Here is a 23,495-nt window from a genome sequence, read left to right as displayed (position 1 = left end):
GTGTGAGGGGTCAGCCCGGGGGGTGAGGGGTCAGCCGGGGTGTGAGGGGTCAGCCGGGGTGTGAGGGGTCAGCCGGGGTGTGAGGGGTCAGCCGGGGTGTGAGGCGTCAGCCGGGGTGTGAGGGGTCAGCCCGGGGGGTGAGGGGTCAGCCGGGGTGTGAGGCGTCAGCCGGGGTGTGAGGGGTCAGCCCGGGGTGTGAGGGGTCAGCCGGGGTGTGAGGCGTCAGCCAACGTGTGAGGGGACATCCGGACGTGAGGGGACATCTGGGGCGTTAGGGGACATCCTGCGTGTGAGGGGACATCCGGGGCATGGGGGGCTGTCCAGGAGCGGGGCGCCACGGGAGGGCTGGGGTGGAGGTGTAAGAGGGGAAAGCAAGAAAGGGGAGGAGGGCTCGGCTCAAGATCCAGGCTGGGCCGGTGGGGCCGCAGAGGCCGCCGGGACTACGTTTCCCGGCAGGCGGCGCGCGGGCGCGTCACTTCCTGCGGCGCCCGCGGCGCGCGTGTGGGAGTGTGCGAGCGAGTGTTTACTTCCGGCCGCCGCCGCCGCCGCGGGCTGAGGGCCGAGCGTGTCGGGCGGCGGGCCCCGAGCAGCCATGGACTGGCTCATGGGGTGAGTTGGGCGGCCGGGCGGGCGGGCCGGGGCCGCGCTGGGGGTCGCAGGGCGCGCTGCGGGCGGCGCCGCTCAAGGGCGTCGGGCCGGGGCGGAGCGGGCTGGGCGGGCGAGGGGCGTCTGCTCGGGGACGGGGTCGCGGACGCGAGCCGCTCGGAGCGGGGCCGGGGCCGGCCTGGGCAGGACAGGCGCCCGCGCCGAGCCGCCGGACGTCGGGCGGCCGCGGACGTCGGGCGGCAGCCGCTCTCGCCGGGCGCCGCGGGGAACTGGCTCCGGAAGAAAGAACTTTCACGCCGGCCGTGAAAGTTCCGTTCCTCGGAAGCGAGGAGGCGAAGCCGAACGGCCCAAGTTCGCTGGCGCGGCCGCCGGGCTCGGGGCGAGGCTGCAGGGGAGGCAGGGTGCCGCGGGCGAGGCGTCCGCCGCGGGCGGCGGGCCGGAGGGTGGAGTAGGAAGGAAGCCTCGGGCCGGCAGCCGCGGGCGGCTCTCCCTCCGGTGCGCTGTCGGTGCGGCTTGCTGGAAACTGGAGCAGCAAAGGTGAGACGTCACGTCGTCTTCAGAAAGTTCCTCCGACTCAGGGACCCTTCGTCAGAACTTTTCTGTGTTTGAGCGACGAGAAGGCAGCTCTCGCCAGCGGCGTGGTCCTTCTCCCATCTCCGCTTGGCTCTCGTTTTCATCCCCCCACCCCCGGGGGCAGGGCGGGGCAGTCATCCCAGGGGCTTGGGCTGCGAGCGGGGAGCTGTTGCCGTTGGCCTGGGGCTGGTGGAAGTGCTCGTCTGACGCCGAAGTCCTGGAAGGGAGGCGCAAGGTCGGATGGACGTTTTGTCTCTGCGTGCGGCGGGTGCCTGCGCGGCGCAGGGCGGAGGGGAGGGTGCCGTCAGGATAACCGAGGAGATGGGTCAGAGCCATTCCGGCCTGCCGCTCGGCTGGAGGCCAGCGAAGGGGGAGCCGGGGAAGGTGAGCCCACGAGGGCTGGGTGGCCGGGGGCCAGAGGGCGGTGTGCGCGGGGTTCGCAGGACCACGGTGGGGCCTGCCGTCCCAGCCCTGCTGCTTGTTGCCCTGTGACTTGAGCCGATCGCTGCACCTCCTCCAGACCTGCTCTTTTAAAGTCTTCTGTGAAGTGGAAAGTGTAGGGCTCTGGAAGGGTAAACCGAGGTAGTCGAGGAAAGCGCTTCGCACACTGCTTGGCATTGGTGAGTGCCGGCCGCTGTTAGTATGGAGATGGGGTTTGTAGGAGGCCTTTGTAACCCACAGGCGCTGAGCGTTGAGGCCACGCAGCTGTGTTTGCTTTTTTTGAATCACAGATGCTTTCTGACTTTATTGGGAGGAACTATGTTGGAGGCCACCTGGCCTCCCAGGGAGTCTGTTTCAGGGAGGTAGACTATTGATTGGGTGGGTTGTGTTCACCGTGCTTTGTGTCGGAAGTCGGGGTTGTTGAGGAGGCAGCTGATGGTTATTTTGTCTGTGTGTGTGTTCCTGTCCATAAGAAGCAGGTATTCTGTGCTGACCAGCAGACAGTCTTTTAAACTGACTGGGTCTGTGCTTTGTCCACTTTACTGTCATCATTGTGAATATCCAGAAATTAACCCCACAGTTAGGCTTGCCATGGACGGACGGGTTCTTGAGGCCCTCGTCAAGACTTTGGGAAGCAGGCGGTCATCTGGGTGAGGTCAGTGGAGCCCTCCCCTCCTGGGTCCCGTGCTGAGGAGGCTGGTCCAGGTGCTGGAGGAAGATAGCTCTGAAAGGGACACGGCCTGGAGCTGCTGCTTCCATGGGCCCTGGTAAGGGAAGGGGCCTTTACTGCTGTCTGGCTATAAAATAGGCAGCTCCAGAGGACACCAGAGATCTCAAAAGAGGGATTAGGATGGACTTTGGTTATCTTTGTGTGTTTCTAATTTTAGTGGATTGCACAGTGGACATTGTGAATTATGAATTCTCCAACAGTTCCTTAATTGTGAATCCCCCTGCCCTTTTTAAACAAAAGTGATAGGATTTCAGTTGTCAAGTAGTGATGTTCCTCCAGAGCTTGTTTTCAAGGTATTATCATCCAGGACGCGAGAGCTGGGAGGGCCCCGTGCCCTCTGCCCCTCCCACATGTTTACTGAGCATCTGCTGTAGAAAAGGGGGAGGCTGAGGCCCCTGCTTTCCAGCTGCAGATCAAGGTGGCAGCAGAGGCCCCCCCCACCCCTCAGTCCCTCCCTGTGGTCCGACCCTCCTTGAGGAGAGCCAGCCAGTGGCAGGTGAAGGAGCACGCCCCTGCTAGGCACCTTTGTGTGATCAGTGCTGGGGCTTTAGTTGGCCATTAACCCTTTAACTGGTTTTCAGCCTGCAAGAATTGAGGAAGTGTGTTAAACACTATTTCTTGATTATTTTTATTAATTCACACCATTATTATCAACCAGGTGGTTTGGGATGTGGTTCTCTTCTTATGTTTTAAACAGTTTTTGTTCTTTTTTTAAGAAAGAGTTTCTCTGCATTGGTTCATCTCAGGTGACTGTATGGACTCCGCTGTAGTAGCACACACCGCTCCTGCCTTCTCTGCTGACAGCTGTCGCCAGCAGAGCAGTGAATGGACCCACTTCCCTGTCACAGGAAGTGCTTTGCTGAGTGACATGGGCGGCCATATCTGAGGAAAGGGAGGTCTTGCAGGAAACCTGCCAGGGGAAGCCAAGAATAACGCCAGCATGTTACGACTTGCTGATGGAGTTTGCTGGGACTTACTTGGAGAAAAACTTGTGATGCATAGCTTGCATCCATGTGTTTTACTGTACGTTTCCTCTGCTGGACTTGGAACTGGCTGGTGAAGTAGGTGTACAGTAATTTTTCTTTCTTTTTATAAAGAGTAATTTCTAGCTTGAAAAAGGGTCACCACCTGTGGTGTGGTCGTGTCTTTTGTCCTTGGCTATCTCCCTTCTGGACAGCTGACGACAGGATGGCGCCCCTGCCAGTGGGAAGGAAGTGAGCCCCAGAAGAGACACTGCATTAGCTGCATCAGATTCCACATGGCCTAAGACAGTGAGGGGCCCCACGGCACAGGGTGTGGTGGTGTGGGGAAAACTTCTGTCTTGTTCTTAACTGACAGTGACAGGCATTTGTGAGCAGATGATAGAAGTGCAGTTTAATTTTTACCCAACAGAAAGCACAGTCCAGAAGCTTCCAAGCATCTGGGAATGTAGAAGAGGAAATGCACGTCCTCCCACTTCGGAGTCAGGGGAGCAGATCAGCCCTCCCACGGGTCCTGGGTGGGGCCGACAGGGTGGAGTTTGCAGGGACATGCCCGCCCTGCGCCCTCCAGCCTGGGCCCACAGCCAGGGCAGGGGCAGGCACGCACAGCCCCCTTCCTGGGGCTGCCGCTGCCCTGCTGCTCCTGGAGCAGTGATGAGGTGGGTGAGCTCTGTAGCTGAGAGCTCTCTGGCTCTGGATGGAGACCCACCTCCGGGGTTGGCAGTTGTACGCGGAGTGCGATGGAAGTTGGCGCTCTTGGTCAGCGGGCAGGTATTTCTAAATGGCCGCAGGGCTTTCTGGCCTGTCTGGCTTTGCCTTCAGGAATCTTGCGCTAAGTTGAAGGAGATAGAATCCTGTGCGCATGTACTTGTGTGGGGATTTCGTGGGGTGCTGATGACTTTTTCTTTGCACTTTGCCTCAGGGGAGGACGTTGCCTGGAATGACAGACCCCACCTGAGGTGAGGACAGCCCGACTGAACTTGCTTGGGTCTCTAGCCTTTTTTTAACAGCCTCATTGATGGATAATTTACATACCATAAAGGTTGCATGTTTTAAGTATAACAATTAGGTGACTTTTAGTAAAATCACAGGGTTGTGTAGCTGTCAACACTGTTTAACTTGCAAATGTTGCCATCAGCCCAAAGGAGCCTTGTGTCGTCAACATTTCTTTTTTTTTTTAAAGATTTTATTTATTTATTTGACAGAGAAAGACACAGCGAGAGAGGGAACACAAGCAGGGGGAGTGGGAGAGGGAGAAGCAGACTGCCTGCCGAGCAGGGAGCCCGATGCGGGACTCGATCCAGGGACTCCAGGATCATGACCTGAGCCGAAGGCAGTCGCTTAACCAACTGAGCCACCCAGGCGCCCAGTGTCGTCAACATTTCATACAGATACAATCACAACATGAGGTCTTCTGTGACCTGTTCACTTAGCATATATAATGTTTTAAAAGTTTGTTCGTGTTGTGCACGTATCAACGATCAGTCCTTTTCATTGCCAAATGATATTCCGGGGTACGGAGATCTGCGTACTTTGCTCCTCTGTTGATATCTGGATTGTTCCACTTTTTGCCCATCATGAGTGATGCTGCTGTGACCCAGCCTTTTCCCACAGTGAGCTGGACCACTTCCTAAGCTGAGGAGAACGCCGGGTCTTGACTGCATTCACTGTCTGTCGTGGGCCCGGCCCTGGGCCTCCAAGATCAGGGAGACACAGTTTCTGCTTTCCCAGGCTGGCACAGGAGGGCCACGGACATGGGAGACGGAGCGTGGAGGAGTGAATGAGGTGGAGCTGGAGGTGGGGAGGCCAGGCTGTCAGGGTGGCTCAGAGCAGGGGTGCTCCGTTGGCTCCTGTGGGAAGACGCACAGGAATTTTCCAGGTAGGAAGGAGGGAAGGTCCTGGCGCAGGCCTGTGCAGAGGTGCTGAGGCTTAGTGGCAAAAGTGTCCTCCCACCGTTGACCCCGTGGAGCTGTGATTGCAGGACACTTCCAGGGACAGCCGCTGGTCTGATGGCTCCACCCAGGCAGTCCGTAGGGCCTGGGTCTGCTGAGGTGCTTGCCTGGGGCTGATCTGCATTCAGCTTCCCTTTGAAGAGAGCAGCGGTCACATGGACCCCTTCGTGGGACGAGCCCTGTGCACCCGGGAGCTCTCAGCAGCACCTCATTTCTCATTTGTCCCTGTGCTTGGAGTGTCCCCGGGAGCCTTGTGCAGAGTGTCCTCGAAGTTGTGCCTCTGGTGGGAGATAGGATGGGAACTCAGCGGAGGTGCTGCAGAAACGCCTTGCCGGGGAGCAGGTGGTTGAGCGGGAAGCGTTGCCGGCCTTGGGCAGGGCAGCCTGTCTTCATTGCAAGGGCTTCCGAGACATCTGCAGCCCGGGAGGGCCTGGGTCCGCCCTTGTCCGTGTCCTGCCTCTGGCCTTTGTCCTGCTGTTCTTAGCACCGCGTGCCACCACCCAGAGTCCTGGAAAAGCCAGATGGCACTGGGACGCAGGCTGCCAGACCTTGTCAACAGCTAGCCGCAGCTTGGGAGGGGTTCCCTGGGTACAGCGGGGCCATCGTCAGCTCTAAGGTCCCTTGTGGGAGGGAGCGTGGCCTCCACTGTGGCCCTGTGGTTTAGGAAGGTGGGTGTTGGAGGCCTCGGGGGGGATGCCTGTGCTGGCGTTCCGTTGTCCCGGCACTTGCTGCATCGCCCTGTGGTGGTCCCAGAAACTCAGACACAGCCAAACCCCATGCTCTTGACCTTGTTGTGAACGTGCTTGTGTGGCAAGTGAGGTACTCGGTGAGGTGCGCTCTGCACTTTTTTCGGGCACCTGGACACTGGGAGCTGGTCGGGGAGCTGGTCTTGGTCCCCTCTGGTGACTCGTGTGTGCCTTTCCTCCTGCCGGAAGAGGAGGAGGTGCGTGCTGTTCCTGTATGACTTGTCGGGAGTGCCTCCCGCTCTTTGTCTCCCCATGTTTGTTTTTCTTTCTGTACAGGATTTCTCCTGGCTGGGGCACACCCATCCGTGTTGAGTGCTGCTCTGTAGAGCCCTGCCTGGGAACGTGGAAGTAGGAACAATCGAAACTGGGGAGTGAACTGTGGAAGCTTAGAGAAGGAGGTGGTGGTGGGTGGGGTGTCCCAGCCACGTGGGAGCTGTGGTGCTGTTCCTGCATGGAACTGTGTGGCTTTGGGCTGTGGCCACATTCACGTTGTCATCTTCAGGTTCCTTTCTCTTTGAAGACGGCTTCCTTTGCTAGCTTGAAAGAGCTGAAAATGCACAGTTGCTGGGGTGGGACATTCATTCTTTTCCTTCCTGTAGCTGTTCCTGGGTACATCCCAGGGATAGCATGGTGTGTGGTCACGACCTACGACTGAACGCATCTTTTTGTTTGTTTGGAATGTTGCCAGTATGTTGGGTAATGGTGGCAATTTTTGGTGTTAATTGAGCATTTCTGGTGGCGATTTTTGGTTAGCATTAATTGAGCATTTCTGTGTAGGGTGAGGGCACAGAGCTCCCACAGAGGCATGCAGCTTCTCCCCCAAAAGGCAGGTTGACGTTGGAAAGCAGGGACGTATGCCGTCTTTCCCCTTAGGGTCAAGAAACCTTTCTCCACCAGCCTTTGCACCAGGCTGGCCCTGGGCTAGCGGAATGTTCTCTCCAACAGCATGGCACCTCTGGAGTTCCACTGTGTTGGGCCTTGGCCTGCATTGCCCGCACCCAGCGGAGTGGTCAGCCCCCACTTCATTGGCTGTGTCCTCCAAGGGCAGCAGGGAGAGCCCCCCTGAATGGCTTGCTGGTTCGACTCCCAGCAATAGTATGGGAGGCTTAGCCAGGTTGTAGGTGTGTGCCCCACATCCAGTCCTGGGCTTCACTGTACTTGGCCCCACTGTGCCAGATATACGTGTCTCTCTTCTAGGGCCTGTCTTAGCAGTTTCTCAGCTTGGGCTTTGGGTGTTGTCTGTTGCTCTCAAATGAACCCAGGACTTAGTGTCTCCAAACGAGGACCACCACCTCTCCCAACTTTGTGGGTTGATGGGTAGGGGCCTCAGTTTCCCCATATGGCCTCTCTGCACATGGACTCTGGAGCAGGGTTCTCAGACTTTTTGGTCTCAAGCCCCCCCTTACATTCTTAAAAATTATTGAGCTTGTACGGGTTATAGCTATCAACATTTACCATATTAGAAGTTAGAGTCAAGGGGCGCCTGGGTGGCTCAATCGGTTAAGCGTCTGCCTTCGGCTCAGGTCGTGGTCCCAGGGTTCTGGGATCGAGCCCCGCGTCGGACTCCCTGCTCGGCGGGAAGCCTGCTTCTCCCTCTCCCACTCCCCCTGCTTGTGTTTCCTCTCTCGCTATCTCTCTCTATCAAATAAATAAATAAAATCTTAAAAAAATAAAAATAAAAACTAGGGGCGCCTGGGCGGCTCAGTCGTTAAACGTCTGCCTACAGCTCAGGTCATGATCCCAGGGTCCTGGGATCGGGCCCCACATCAGGCTCCCAGCTCTGCGGGAAGCCTGCTTCTCCCTCTCCTGCTCCCCCTGCTTGTGTTCCCTCTCTCGCTGTGTCTCTCTCTGTCAAATAAATAAATAAAATCTTAAAAAAAAAGAAAGTTGAAGTCAAGAAATTTGTAAAAATATTCTTTAATTCATTTAAAAAGAATAATAAACCCAGTGTATGTTAGCATAAAAATTTTTTTGATGAAAAAATAACTGTTCTGTAGAATAAAAAGCGTGACACGAATGGTCTGACTTTTTTGCAACTCTCATGAGCCAGATCCTTATCTGCTTCTGGGTTCGTTCTGTTATAATCTTACAAGTCTCGTCGCTTCTGGAAAGCTCTGCCGTGCATGGGTGCGAGCATGGGAGAGGCGAGTTCCGTCTTCATGTGGTTAGGAGAAGCGCTCTAACCTTGGCCCCCAGGCCACACTTCAGGCGCGTGGCAGGGCTCTCCGCGTGGCCTTGCTCCAGAGCAGAGCCACGGTGGAAGCTGTTGGAGGTGAGTTCGCCTGTGCTGTGCTGTGTTGGCCAGACAGGTAAGTCACGGAGCCACCTCTCGAAGAAGGGGTCTCCCGGGGGGGGGGGGGTGTGTGGCTGGCAGCCCCCTCTGCAGACCAGGGTGCACGAGTGGGAATGCTGGGTCTGTTATCCCTGGGAGTCCGGGTGTTTGTAGCAGCTCTGAGCCTTTCATTCGGGTGGCAGGTGAGGTCTGTCAAGAGAAGGTGCCCAGGTGGACTTTTCTGCCCAGAGGTGTTTAGGACAATGTGGCTCAGGGACCAGATGCTCCAGGGTTGAATCCTGACTCTGCAGCTTCATTAGGGCTCCCTGAGCCTCAGTTTGCTCATCTGCAACACGGCCCCGGGAGTCCGCTTCCTAGCCGTGGTTGGGGGATTTTGTGAGGTGTCCACACGTAGCGTGAGTGCGCCCCAGGGGGATGTTGTGGAGAACCCCGCCTCCCCCAGCTGAGATGGGGCTCAGCACCAGCCTGGCCTGTAACTCCTTCTTGGAACCCTGGGGCGGGGTTGGGGTGGGAGTGGTCCCTGTGCTGCCCGCCCCCCGGCCTGGGGCTTGCTGTGGGTGCGGCTTTGGCTTGCGGGCAGAGCACCCGCAGCAGCACGGTACCCGCGGCCCCCTCTGGGCAGGGCCCGGTGTGCGCAAGGTACATCCCTCTCGCCATCCCACCGCCTTCCCTCTCAGCGTGTCCTCACTGAGAGCCTCACGGTGGCTGCCGCCCAGCATGTCACTTGGTCACTGTCACATCTGCTTGCTCTTGGAGAGCTGCTGTTGTGTGCAGGTAGCCCTGGTGTCCTGGTCCCTAAGGAGAGCCCAGTCTGATGGCCACACTGTCCTGTGGGCCCAGCTGCTCCCAGGACTGCAAGGTTGGCACCCGGAGCATAGCCCAGGGCTTTTGTGGCAGGTCTGGCTTTCCAGGGTGCCCGCGGGCAGAGGGCAGGAGTCCGGGGGCTTGGCACTCTCTGAGGCTGCCTGATGCCATCCCCAAGTGGACAGCACCTTCCATCGGTGGCCTGCCCATTCCCAGAGCTGTGGGGCCCGAGCTGGGAAAATGTCATCATGCCAGGCTTGCCCCCCCGCCAGATGCCAGCACCTCTGCTGAGACAGCCCCAGTGTGGTCGGAAGGGCGCTGGCGAGCCCCGTTTGCTCTCCCACCTCCACCTTTGTGCTTGGGGCTTGCCAGGCCGTCCCTCGGGTTCCGCCCCCAGCCTGTCCTGATGCCTTTGCAGGACGGCTCGCACGCATGCTGCGGCCCCGGGTAGTGATGGCACGGCCGCCTTTGTCACCAAGGGCGTGGGGCCGTGGCTGCTTATCCCTGGGCTCTGCCCCCTTCTGCGCAGGCTGAGAGGGTGCCGGCCTGGGAGGTGCGGTTGGCCCTGGCCTGGCCTCACCGAGACCGGCTCTTGGTCAGTACCCGTTAGTTTTTCCCAGAGCGTTTGAGAGGTGTGTCCTTGCTCCTGCCCGCACCCACCTTGTTCATCTTTCCACTCCGTCCTGGGCCTCCGCACAGCCATCCGGCCGGAGTATTCTTCCCACGGCAGAGCTCTGTATTGCCCTCTCCCTCGCCTCCCTGCTGGGGGCAACCGCACACAGACCCACTCTCTTACCACCCTTCCCCTCGTGGGCTCAGGTGCCTGGCCTGTGCCAGTGCCTGCTCCCCACCCCCACCTCCTCCCGTGCCGTCCCAGCGCCGAGACCCCACTGCCTTTCGTCCTCCCTGCTCTGTCCTCCCATCCCTTTCTCCCCCCCCCCCCACATCCGGGCCTGCTGGGGGGTGGTCACGCCTATGCTGGCAGTGAAGTTCAGGAGCAGAGACCATGCCCAGTGCCCCCGCCTGCGCGCGAGTGGCCTTGAAAAGGAGGCGTCTGCTTTAGCATGAGCCATGTGCCCCCACGGAGGTGTCTGATCCTGAGTGGGCAGTGCCCCAGTGTCCGTTCTCCATCATCTCGGCCCTCTGGTCGGGGGAGCCATTGCCCTGAGCCTGCTTCAGGATGCACAACATTGCTTTTCACCTTGGCCTTATTTCTCTCAACAGCTTGTTGAGGCAGCAACGTGGGGTCTGTCCGAGCTGCGGTTAGGCTTGCCTCTGCACCTGGGTGACCATTTCTCCCGACTGCTTCTCCACCTGCGGAGTGAAGAAGCAGGCCCAGCCCTGCGAAGGCCAGCAGCACAGGAGGAGCCACGTGTCCTGGGCAGTTTGTGGCTTTCACAGTGCTTGTTCCAGGGAGGGCTGCCACCTTTTCTCCCTGTCTGCCCCTCCCTGGGCAGGCCTTTGAGGAGGCCGTGGGGACCTGGCCTCAACTTGGTGCTTTAGTTGCTGTCAAGCAGGTGATTTGGTGAGAACCAAGGCCATGCCCGTGACACTCCATGGGGCGGAGACTGTGCTCCCTCGTCAAACACACGTGGTCCGTCAGCACAGGACATTGAGCCAACAGCAGGTTCCAATCTTGTAGGCCCCCAGATCCCACGCTCAGGGCCCGTCGGCTCAGTCCAGCCTCCCGGGTAGGCTCTGGGCTCTGCACACAACTGCGGCCCCTCTGGCCCATCCTGTGGGTTCCTTGGGAACTGTGGGGCCACAGAGAGGAGCATAGAGGATCGCCCCTCCAGGAGGGAGAGGAGAAGGTGGGCATTTGCACCCAGCCCCAGCTGCTCATTAAGTAGGTGCTTCCAAAACAAATACGCTTCCAGGCTGTGGCTGTTTTCATTTCAAGGCTGCTCCCTACCTGCTAGGGCTGTCTCCCCCTTACTGTCAGCCTGAGGTGCGGGGACGGAGGAGGGGGGCTGACTGGGAGTCGCTTCCTGTGGTGCAGATGGCTGCCCGTGGCCACGTGTCCTTGAAGGGCACGTGGCCGGTGTCCCTCTGGAGGCAGGGCTGGACTCTGGAATGTGAGTAGCACCTGCCTGGCAGAGCATTGGCCTGTTGTGCTCCCGCCTGTAGGCCGCTTTGGCCCAGGGATGCCTTTGGGGAGGGGTCGCTCCCAGCCCGTGGAGCAGCAGTGAATGCCCCGGACCCTAACCCTGCAGCCAGGCCTCCCTGCCTGCAGCCAGGACTCTGAGTGAAAGGAAGGGAAGACTGAAGTCCACAGGGAAGGTACTGCCGGAGGTGGGGAGGGAGCCGGGGATGGGGATTAGGGAGTGCACGTGTGATGAGCACACGGCGATGTATGGGAGTGTGCAGTGGCTGGATCATACCCCTAAAACTAGCCTTACGCTGTAGGCTAACTATCTGGGATTTCAATACAAACTAAAAATAACCCATCCGGCAGCAGGCGTCACAGCACACAGCCTTCCCCTCTGACACTCACGCAGTGGTTTAGAAGCCCCAGCCACCAGCCCCTGGGGCGGGCCTCTCCTTCAGGGCAGTTTATCCCTTCAGCCAGCCTGTCTCTGCTTAACCCTGGCTCCCCTAAGCAGACCCCTTTGATAGGGTCACGAGGACTGTCTCCAATTCAAAGAATGGGGGCACCAGCATAGTGTTCCCAGCAGGGGCAGTGGGAGGGGGTGCCCGGGAGGTGATATATACCGAGTGGGCCCCCAGGTCCGGCCGCGGGTCCAGCAGCAGGTCCAGCAGCGTAGAGGGCACTGCAGGCCAACGGGAGACAGCTGTGTGCTCCTGTCACTGCAGCTTTATCTTGGTAGTGACTTCCTGACCGCTGCTGGGGGCTGGAAGTGAAGGTGTGGGCAGCAGGGCTGGTCCTGTGTGGCCTTCTAGGTCCTTATCCTCTTCGGCCTGTTTCATTTCCATAGAAGTGGGAGTGAGCCAGTTTTCTTTACTGCGTGGCGGCCATGGTTATATGTGATTGAGGTTGCCCACGTGGAGGTGCCTGGCACTGGGGTGGCCAGTGGGGGGGCGGGTGAGCATGGGTCATTAGTTGATTGGGAGGAGAGGGTGGGAGGCTCTGCACTGGGAGCTCCTGGGGCATCCTCAGTCCCTTCTGGCTGCTCAGAAGGATGGGCATGTGGTGTTGGTCTCCTTGGGGTTGTAGTTTGTCTTCTCAGACCAGCCGTGTGCGGTGGCCCTGCGTCGACACTGCAGACATGAGCTAGCAGCACCAGCTTGGTTTCTATGCCCACCAGGCTGTACCTCTGAAGAGTGGGGACTGACTCGCACCCGCGTTTGGTTCCCCAGAGCCTGGTGCATTGGCACGCTCAGGACCTAGTCCCTGCGTGAAGTGAGGGACGCTCCCGTTGCCCTCAGCAGCATTGCACAGAGCAGGCTGCCGGTGGGTCTCAACCTGGAGTGATCTCACCTGCTGAGGAGGTTTTGGTTGGGGACGTTGCAGGGGTTGGATGGGGGCTTCTGGCTCCTGGTGGGTGGAGGCCAGGGATGCTGCTTAGCATCCCGTACTGCCAAGATGACCCCACAGTGGGAACGATCCAGCTCCAGGTGTCAGCCTTGTGCAGGGGAGCCAGCCTGGGCCAGGCCAAGACCGCACGGCTGTAGGCCATGAGTCACGGGGGTGCCCTGAGCAGCTGCGGCCCCGGTGTAGGGCTGCCCCAGGCCTTGACTGCAGTCTGCAGGTGCTGGTGATCGTCCGTGCCGTGTGTGTGGCTTGGCAGGCAGAGACCTGCAGAACCAGGCCAGAGGGGGGCCTGTCACAGCAGCGTGGGTGCATTTCCCCAGCTGGCTGGGTTGGGATATACAGGGAAACGTGGGATGGGTAAAAGGCTTCCCACGTGCTGTAGGGGTGGTCTTGGGGGCTGTGCCCGGAGCCACCAGAGTGGACATGTGTGCATTTGTTGTCTCTAGTGGCTGCACCCTTTTGAGCCAATACCGTGACCTCTATGGAGAGTGCTCTTTGAGGCCCAGGGAGGAGAGAGAGTAGCGGGGGCAGGTGCAGGGGGCACTGGGGCACCTGGGCCACCAAAGTGCATAAGAAGGTGGAGGTCCACTTGGACGTGCGGGGAGTCTAAGGAATCCCAAGATCTTAATTAAACACTCTGAAGAGTTACCTGAGTATAGATATGCTGACACTCAGGTACTCCTGCATTGCCTTTTGAGCGCCTCCAGGTGTTCCTTTTTTTTAAATTATTTTTTTATTGTTATGTTAATCCCCATACATTACATCATTAGTTTTAGATGTAGTGTTCCATGATTCATTGTTTGTGCATAACACCCAGTGCTCCATGCAGAACGTGCCCTCCTCAATACCCACCACCAGGCTAACCCATCCTCCCACCCCCCTCCCCTCTAGAACCCGCAGTTTGTTTTTCAGAGTCCATCGTCTCTCATGGTTCGTCTGCCTCCAGGTGTTCCTTTGTGGCCCCTGCTGGCATGGTGTGAGGGAGCAGACAGAGTCCCTGCTCCCGTGGAACTTGGTTTCACAAGTCCGTTGTGGAAACATGAAAACACAGGGAATGCAGAAATCAAAAAGTGAGTGATCCCACCACCTCGAGACCGTGACTCGACGCTGAAAACTGGTGTCACACGGGGTGCGGACTCCCCCCAGCAGTCAGTGTCTGTGGCAGGAGATTAGGGTGGCCCTTGTGGGTGTGCCGTAACTCCCGCAGTCCTCCGTGGCGGGGTGTTTAGGGTGTCTTCTCCCAGCGGATAGCGGTTCCGAGCATCCGTGCACGAGTCGCTGCCCGACGTTGGCATTTCCTCGGGTAGAATTCTGGAAGGGGACTGGCGGGCTCCGAAAGAGGGCCTGTGAGCGTCTTCCTGGAGAGGCTCTGCCCACTCACGTTCCTGAAAGCACTGGCATGCACTCATCTCTGCTTTGTGACCAGCTGCCTGTGTTACTCTTTTATGAAAAAAATCTTTGCCGCTTTGGTAAGTAAGGAGGGGTGTTTGGTTAGTGCACGTTTCCTTGAAGAGGGCTGAGGCTGATGTTCTCGTACTTGGAGCCCCTGTGTTCTTGGTGAATCATCTGTCTGCTCTTTGTGTGCAGAGTGGTCTAGCTTTCTTATGACTGGCCTGAGGTCTGTATACTTTAGGGGTATTAATCCCAAGTATTAAGATTTTAGAGTTTGTTCTTAAAGGAACAAGAGCAAAGACAGAGTGGGGGAGATGCTCAAACTGGCCCAAGTGGGACTACCCCCATGACCCTGCTTCTTGCTATGTTTCCCGAGGGCATCCGTTCACGAGTTGAGCAGAGTGTGCGTTCAGCCATACTGGGACCCGGCCAGAGAACCCAGAGCGGTCCAGTGTGTGCTGGGAGACCAGAGCATTGGCTGGGGAACAGCAATGCCGCAGGGTGTGAGCATGTTTGGGCCGAGAGAGTGAGCCCCAAGCCTTTGGCTTGGCAGCTCCGGGGCATAGCCTGGGGAGGACTGTAGGCACAGACCAGAGCTTGGCCCTGTGCCCTGCCCTTTTCCTCCTGGCTTGTGTGTGGGGGTGATCTCAGCATTCCATATTTTCTTGTACAGTCTTTATCATCACCGCCCCCCCCCCCACTCGCACACACAAGCACACATGCATGCGTTATTGGAAGTGTGTGTACCATTTGGTTTGTTCTCTTGGGAAGAAATTCAGTTCACGTTGGTGTCATGAACTGTTCAGGAGCCCCTTGTTTGCCCAGTGCCTGTTGGGGCTGCATTTGGTCGCTGAGGCTGCAGAGAGTATTGAGAAGGCAACGTGGAGAACCTAGAACAGGGTTTCTCAAAGTGCCCCTCAAGGAGTACTCATCGTCTGAGGTGCTGGATGAGTTTGGGGTCCTTTTGGAAGCTCAGTGGACAGTAGGAGTCCTGGCTCTGAGCAGTCCCCAGGAGGATCATCATGTGAATGGTTCACACAGTGGGCGAGTCACACTCCCTCCCTTCCCCTCCCCACCAGCCCTCTTCCCAGTCCCTCTGCCCCGTGTCCTCTTGGCTGTGGGGTGAATGAACAAAGAAGAGCTGCGAAGGAATCTAGGCCGCCGATGGTATTCTCACCCCCCAGCCCTGGCCTCCAGCTGATGATGGGCTGCAGAGAGGAGTCCTCCCAGGAGGCCTGGTGTCCTCTCGGCAGTGCCGGACAAAGTGTGTTTACTTCTTGCTGTGGATGGTGTGCCGTTCCTTCCCGTGCTGGGTGAGCTGGGTAGTGGCCCAGGGCAGAAAGTGCGCCCGGCCTGAGGCTGCCCGAGCTTTCCTGAGGGTCCCTGATACGGGCTGTGCAGCTGAGGACTGTGGCTTCAGCAGGAGAACAGAGCTGGCACCTTTGTGCTCCCTCCCTTCCATAAGAGGGGCGTTTTGTGCTGCACTGGGTTTCCTGCACCCAGAATAAAATACGTTATGAGTGCTGCCCCTTCAGGGCCTGGGCTTCATCTTCTCTCCCCAGACCCCCGGGTAGCATCTGCCATACATGGTGTGGTCAGGGTGAAGGCCATGCTGGGGCACCGCGCGCCTGCCAGTGGGCAGCTGGCCAGGTGAGTTGGCAGCAGGCATGTGTCCTGTAGGTACCGCTCTTGGGAGGGGGTGCGGGCAAGGAGGCCTGGGTGCTCCTTCGGTGTGCCATCTGCGGGCCAGGTGGTCTCGGGCATCACGGCTGCCCCCTGCACCTCAGCACCTGGGTCACAGCTCCTGTCCTGCAGGACAGGATGGTTTTGGCTGGGACAGAGTTTGTAGCAGGGGCCTGGTGTGCGGTCGGCATGCACCTTGTTGTCATCAAGTTTCCTGGTTTCAGAGAGACGGACGTGCTTAAGCCCCAGAGAGCTCAAAGGCACCAAGAGCACACGGGTGTGTGTCTTATGGGTCACTCTGTCACCACACAGGCTGTCCCTGCTGCCTCCTGGGAGCAGGGCATCCGGGCTGAGCTCTGTATGGGGATTGGCAGAGGGGACTTGTTTCTGCCTTGGGCTTTGGTCTTGGGATGCACGTTTGCTCCTGGCTGACAGGGTGGAGACCTGTGCCTCTTCTCTGCCAGCCAGGGTTTTGAAACGCTTTGTAATTAAAATCCTTGTTTTCAAGTACATTCTATTGTTCCTGCTGGGAAGGCCTCCTACCTTTTTGGCTGAAGAAGTGCTGGGCTCAGCTGAGTTCTGTTGAGAGTTCCTGGCATTTATAATTCATGTGAAAATAAATGTGTTGTCTTGTTGTGACCTTGTTGGCTTTAGTGTACTTCCTCCAAGGCCGACTGGAAGCAGCTCTTGTTCGGTGATGCAGATGGTCCCCCCGAGGTGTTTCACTGTCTTCAGGGCGATCTGTAAGGAGCAGGGCTGCGGTTGCGAGCGGTGCTTCTTCCTGGGTGGGTGGGGGGCTTGCGCTCCATATTGGCCTCCTCACTGGACTCACGGTTTTAAGGAGTAGTATTTGTGGTTTGCTGGCCCCTGCGGTCTGAGCTGTCACCAGGCGGTGGCGGTGGTCCTTGGTTTGCTTGAAGAGCGTCCTCTCTCCTGAAGCTCCATGTGAGGGCACAGCCCACTGCCCTGCTGGTGGCCCTTGTGGATGGAGCTCGCATCCCTCTCGACCGGGTTCCAGGGCCCTGCCCAGCCCTGACTCGGACTTCCGCCCTGGACCACTGGGGCCTGAGATGGATGAGGGGGCCCAGGAGGCCTCAGAAGGTGGGTCTGTGCCAGCCAGCGCTGGGGCCCAGACTGCCTCCTGCCCAGCAGGCCCTTCCCTGCTCTGTGCCAGGGCTCTGGGCACTTCCAGGGGAACTCCCAGATGGAGACCTCAGGGGAGCTGCCGTGCTTTTTCGGGATGGAGCACCTCAGCCGTGTGCTGGTGGTCCTTGTACCTGGCGTCTGGCCAAGCCCTGGGGGTGTTGCTGGAGCAACACACAGGCCAGGGGCCTGAGGGGTCCTGCTGTCCTTGTCCTCTGCTGCCCCGAGTCTGCTTCCCGTTGCGTGCAGCGTGCTTCCTGCTCCTGTCAGCACAGCAGGGACACGTGGGTCAGGGCTGAGCAGGGGCTCGGGCCAGCGCCGGTGGCAGGCTCAGTGTGGCCAGAGGCGCTGTCCTTTGCTGTGCCGCAGACTAGCTGCAGCCCCCTCCTGCCGCCAGTGGTGTGCCTGCGGGCCGCCCTGTCGGGTCCGGAGTTACAGCCACACCCACGTGTGAGGACCGGGGCACCTTGGCAGCTGGGGCGACGGGCTGGCCTCTGGCTCTGGTGGCCCCTGTTTCTGTACACGTGCAGTGGCGACCACGTCGTAGGAGCAGGCGCTGCTGTGCGGGACGCGGTGGCTGGGGTCTCCACAGTGTCCTGGCCCCGTGCTGACCTGGCAAGGCACTTTCTCGACCTCCAGCAGCTGGTACCTGCAGTGCCATAGGTGACGGAGGTGCCGGGCCCGGGCTGGCTTGTCCCCTGGGGGAGCAAGGATGGGACCAGGCAGTGGGAGTGGGCTGTAGCTTAGGGGCCAGAGCCAGGGCCCACGGGACTCAGGCCTTTGAGTTTATTCTGATGGTTTGTTTTTAGACCAGTGGTTCAGATGTAGGATCAAGATGTGGTACCTGTAGATGTCCCCAGTTGTCCTGGTAGTGCTTTATGCTAATTCTGCTGTAATTGGGGTCACAGAGTGCTCCTGGTAACACAGCAGCTGGGAGAACAGTAATTATGGGGCCAATCTGCCCCCCAGAGCCACGTGTCCCTGCCAGGAGCAGTCCATAGGAGCACTACTGTTTTCCATGTGTCCTTTCTTTCCCAGAAGTCTGGTCCTTTGATTTCTAATACAAATAATAAAACGTCCCCTGAAATGACATTTGCAGGGGTCTTGGGTGAACACTGTACTCTTTGGCCTATGTGCCAGGGCAGGCCATGTCCTTGCTGCTCACACACCTCGTGGTTCTGGGTGCGGGCCTGGTCCAGGGGCCAGTCTAGACTGCAGGACCTCGTCAGGGCCATGGATTTGCTGGGCTCCCTCCAGGCAGGCCCTGGGGCCCTGGGCTCTCCCAGATGCAGGCACCCACATGTGGGCTTAGGGGCTTGTATGTCCTTATCTTTGACTCCAATCTTCCACAAACCACCAGAGAACTTTCGTGTCATATTCCTGCTTAAAAGACCCTTTGTCCAAATTTCCCATCTCCCTCCAGCCCCACCCCCATTCCCGCCCCAGGGGTGCCTGCAGCCTGGTCAGCCCTCGGATGTGCCCTTTCCAACTGAGACCCCTGGCCTATGCTCACGCGGTGTTTGTGGCCTGGAGAGTCTCCCATCTGCCTGTCTCCCAAAGAAGACCTACAGATGGCCAACAGGTACCTACAAAGATGCTCATCCTCACTCATCATCAGGGAAATGCACATCAAACCACACTGTGCTATCACCTCACACCTGTCAGAGTGGAGATCATAAAAAAACCAGGAGATACCAAATGTTGGTTAGGATGGGGGAAAAGTGCCCTGCTGATGGAAATGTCAGTTGGTGCAGTGGGGGGTGCACTGAGGAAAACAGTATGGAGATTCCTCAAGAAATTAAAACCAGAGTTACCATATGATCCAGCAGTTTCTCTTCTGGGTATTTATCCAAACAAAATCATGATCTTGAAGACATGTCTGTATTCCCATCATCGTTCTAACATTATTCCCAACAGTCGAGGTATGGAACCAATGTGTGTGGGTCGACAGAGAAATGTGGCATCTATACACAATGGAATGCCATTCAGCCCTAACAAAGAAGGAAATCCTGTCATTTGCGACAACATGCGTGACCCTGGAGGGCATTGTGCTAAGTGAAATAAGCCAGATGGAGAAAGACAAATACCGCATGGTATCACTTATATGTGGAATCTAAAAAAAGAAAAAGTCAGACTCAGGAACAGAGTGATAGAGTAGTGCCAGGGGCTGGGGGAAATAGGGAGAGGTTGGTAAAGGGACACAAAATTTTAGGGGGAAAAAAAATGCTTGTCCTGGCTTTGCCCCTCCTCTTGTTCCTACCTTCCCGAGTCCCTGGACAGCCGCTGGGGAGGATGTGGAGCGGCCCTGCTGGCCTGGGGCCTTAGGAAGGTGTCGGGAGGCTGAGTCCCACTAATGCAGGGGAAGGGAGGGTCCTTGTCACAGCAGCTCAGCTTAGCTGTATCCTAACCATACATGCTAGCCAGTGTAAATATTTGAAAACCATGATTCATACATTTGAACCAATAGAGAACAGGGAGCCCAACAACGCAGGCTACACACCCCTTTAAGCGCTCAGAGAACGTTCACAGACTGACCGAAACCTCAACAGGTTTCAGCCAAGTGCAGCCACCCACAGTGTGTTCTTGGCCAAAGTGGAATCCAACCAGAAACAACAACGAAGAGAGGCCATCTCCCTATATTTAGACATTAGGATACATACTTTTAAGTAACCAGGGGGACTAAGAATGATTCGTAATGGAAAGTGGAAAATATTTTTAGCTGAAAGATAACAAAAATACTACTGATTGAGATTTGTGGACTGCAAGTAGACCAGAGAGCAGTACAGAGCCTTGGATGCACAGATCAGAAAGGGAGGGGTCACCTGCAGAGTGGTCTAAGCCAGAGGAGGTGGAGGGCCGGACGGCAGGGTGGGAGCTGGGAGCGGCAGCTGATGCGACAGAAACTGGATCTTCAGCAGAGTCATCAAGGCCAGAGTTTGATGTTTTAAACATAGGGATAAAGTGAAAATCTCTGGCAAGACTGTTCAAGAGAGAAAAAAAGAAGGTCCAGAGAGTCTTTGTAATAAAGCATGCTAGGTCAATTGCATATCCATATAGTAAAAAAAAAAAAAAACTTTGTCCATACTTCACACCATACAAAGAATAATTGAGCCAGGAAGAGTGTAGATATAAAAGTTCTAGAGCCATGCGTGCTCACCAAGCACTTCAGGTGTGTGGAAGTGTACGACACCTAGACGTTGGAAAAAAATAACGTAAAATGTTTTTATGTCATCTATGACACGTTGACGATAACTTGGGCAGAATTAGTAAAAATTAATTTCACCTGTTTCCTTTTACTCTCTAATGTGACTTCTAGAAAATCTGAAATTATAGACGTGGCTGGTGTTTGTGACTTGTGGTGTATTTCTCTCGGACGGCACTGTTCTGGAAGATAACACAGAAGATGCTATTCTTGGCCTTTGGGTTAAGAACGGTTTTCCTGAATAGGGCCAGGAAGTGCTGATCATAAAGGGAAAGAGAATTTGGTTTACATTAAGACTAAGAAGCTCTGTTCATCAAAAGATAGCCCCGGAAGAATGAAAAGGCCAACGCCCCGGGGAAACGTGTGGCCCGCGGCACAGGCAAAAGGGGCGCAGCCAGACCTCAAGGAAGAGCAGGAAACAGGCGGGAGAGTCCTGGAGAGGGGGCTGCCCCAAGGCTCTGCACTGCACATGGCAGACCTCGTAGGTCTGGTAATGGTCACGTAAGTGGGTGACACAAGGATCGGCTTTCCTTTTAGCCCATTTCCCCTTAATGTGTATGGTGGTGGCCGGATGTGTGGGCAGACCATCCACCTCGCCAGGCCTGCCCGCAGTGCTGCTCGTCTGCCTTTCATTTGAATATGCTTATTATTATTCTTTAATTTTTTATTTTTTGGGGGGGAGGGGCAGAGGGAGAGAGGATCCCAAGCAGGCCCCATGCCCAGCATGGGGTCCGACGTGGGGCTCGGGCTCATGACCCTGAGATCGTGAGCTGAGCTGAAATCAGGAGTTAGACACTTAACCGACTGTGCCACTGGGGCACCTCTTATTCTTTTAAATCCTACCTCCTCCTAACCCCCTCTGCTTTGGGAGCTATGCACTCACGTTCCTTTCTCCTAGAGGTTACTTACAGCGCAGACCCTAAACTTAATGCCTGATGCTAATGAGCCGCTTTGTCCCCCTCCCTGCTGCACCCAGACCTCAGACCCTTGTGCGGTCGTGGGACTCGTGTGCACTCACGGACACGCTCATTCACTTAATACGTTGTAACCCCGAAAGTGTTATCTCTGGTTCATATGCTTGGTAATTATTTAGATTTGTGTATTTTCTTGATAGCACATTTCTGTGGATCTGCTGCTTTTGTTGCTCCCTTCCATTGCTGGTTTTCTCCCTCCTGAAGGATTCCCTTCCATTTTCTTTCTTCAGTGTTGGGCCACTGGTGAGGGGCTCCCCATCTTTGTCGGCCTGAAACTGCCTCTGTTCTTGACACATGTTTTCACTGCATGGGGCAGTTTTGCTTGGCTTTCTTCCTGCCCATTTTAGATGTCCATCCACTGGCTTCCGGTCCCTGGTGTTGCTTTGAGAACCCGACTGTCCGGGGAGCTCCTGCTCCTCTGGACGTGAGCCGCTCTCCCACCCCCAGCTGCCGCTGTTTAGATTTTATTTGCAGTAATTTTACAGTTAGAGAGGTTGCAAAAATACTTCCAGTACTTTCTAACACTCCACCCAGACTCCCAAACATCACACTCAGGTGTGCGCTCTCGTTCCCTCCCTCTACCCTGCACCCCTCCCCTCCCCCCCCCACATATTTTTTTTCTTAATAGTTTGAGAGTGACTTGCTTCTTCAACCCAAAATAAGACAGAACATATTTTCATGTGAAGGCGCTTAGCCGCACTGCACTAAAGGGCGCAGTAAAGGAGGCCTCTGGCTCTGCCCCACTCAGTGTAGCTGAGAAACAGGATCTGAAGTCACTGGATAAGAGCCACAGGGAAGGGGGAGGCAGAGGTGAGGGCGATGTGGTATCGGGGTGAGAAACAGTCCAAGGGTGGGGCACCTGGGTGGCTCAGTCGGTGAAGGACCCCAGGGTCCTGGGATCAGGCCCCGCGTCGGGCACCCTGCTCTGCGGGGAGCCTGCTTCTCCCTCTGCCGCTCCCCCTGCTTCTGCTCTCTCGCTCTCACTTTCTCTCCCAAAAAATAAATATAATCTTTTTTTTTTTTTTTTTTAAGATTTTATTTATTTATTTGAGAGAGAGAGATGAGAGACAGCATGAGAGGGAGGAGGGTCAGAGGGAGAAGCAGACTCCCCGCCGAGCAGGGAGCCCGATGCGGGACTCGATCCCGGGACTCCAGGATCATGACCTGAGCCGAAGGCAGTCGCTTAACCAACTGAGCCACCCAGGCGCCCCGCAAAAAATAAATATAATCTTTAAAAAAACACAAAACAGTTCAGGGCTTGCTAGCCTCTGAAGCCTGTGGAGCGGAGTCCAGGCGGGGGCGGGGGGCCTGGAGGGCCAGGTCTCTGGGGCTCAGCAAGCCGGTCTGCCCTCCAGAAGCCTCACTGACGTGGAGGTGTGTGTCCACCCTCTAGCTCCTGAGGCCACAGAGACCAGACCCTTCCTGGGAGGCAGGGAAAGGAATGGATGGGACCTGTGGGAGAAGTTTGGTGGCCGACTCTGGGGTCAAAGGCACAGTAACACACAAAGCAGTAGGTGTTCCCAGATAAGTGCATTCGTTGCGTGTTTGTCACAGCCTGGGTCTCCTCCGGGAGATTTTTAAAGCCACCTTTATTAATGAAAATCAGTAGGATCCTTGCTTTTCATGTCTCTGCTGCTCAGTAGTATTTTGTTTCAAGCTGTTGAGAAAGAACATCAGATCTCCTTTGCTGCTCATCTGCAGTCATCCCTCTGGCTTTTGTGTTGCTCACCTCAGCTGTGAGGTTGGAGATGCTCGAGTCTGGGCAGTGCAAAGAGTGGAAGGAGTCGGTTGGGACTTTCTAGAGCTCGTCTTTGCTCCAGTGAGCTTCCTTTTCACCATGACCTTAGGTGAACTGGGCTCTGGCGTCCCTTCCTAAAACTGTTCTTTCGTCGTGAGGCCCACGTGAAGCCCTGTGGTGTTCCCCCTACAGATTTCCGGAACTCTCGCCGGGCCCCACCAGTAGCCTCCCCCTCTCCTGGGGCAGCGTCCGCATCAGTGCCACAGCCTGTCTTCCGTTTCCCCACCAAGGTGGCCGAGGCTGCCCAGGACAAAAAGGTTCCAGGTCCCAGCCCCAGTGTCTTGCTCGGGTCCCGTAGTGTGCTGGGTTCTCTCCAGCCTCTGTTCCTTTCTGTCGGCTCCACTTGCTAGCCATCCCCTTGGAGGCAGGGCAGTGAATTCTTGGGTGCCGTGTCCCAGGTCTCTAGGGCTGGCCCAGGGTCGGTGCCCGGCGGTGCATGTCCGTGGGTGCACAGAGCCCCATGCACTGGGCCGCCTCAGCCTCCTCTGCTGCCTTCACCCAGCCTCTCGCCAGGGACCCCAGGCCCCAGGGAGCACAGACCTGCCTGACCACATCTGTCTTGGAGGGGCCCCCGCAAGGGCACGGGGCTCCTGGGTCGGGCTTTAGTGAGAAGAGCCCTGAGGCTGCTTTCTTTGTGCACCCTGTGTGGAGGTGAGTCACCCAGGCCCCTGCAGAGGTGTCTGAG

At 56.9% G+C, this 23,495-nt stretch overlaps 2 protein-coding genes across 3 annotated transcripts in view; one reads left to right on the top strand and one right to left on the bottom strand.

Annotated features, from left to right (window-relative positions):
* TSPAN4 (tetraspanin 4) overlaps positions 1-23,495 on the bottom strand; it is a 559,204-nt gene that overhangs the window by 50,784 nt on the left and 484,925 nt on the right. The window lies entirely within an intron of this gene.
* The window catches only part of MOB2 (MOB kinase activator 2), a 77,749-nt gene continuing 54,780 nt past the window's right edge, over positions 527-23,495 (top strand). Inside the window, exon 1 of the mRNA XM_021692150.1 lies at positions 527-609. Coding sequence (XP_021547825.1) covers positions 593-609 — 17 coding nt within the window. The 5' untranslated portion in view covers positions 527-592. The remainder of the gene's footprint in view (positions 610-23,495) is intronic.

The sequence above is a fragment of the Neomonachus schauinslandi genome, chromosome 11, assembly GCF_002201575.2.
Source record: "Neomonachus schauinslandi chromosome 11, ASM220157v2, whole genome shotgun sequence".
NCBI lineage: Eukaryota > Metazoa > Chordata > Mammalia > Carnivora > Phocidae > Neomonachus > Neomonachus schauinslandi.
Note: the sequence above shows the minus strand (reverse complement) of the source record. Positions and strands in the feature narration are given on the sequence as shown.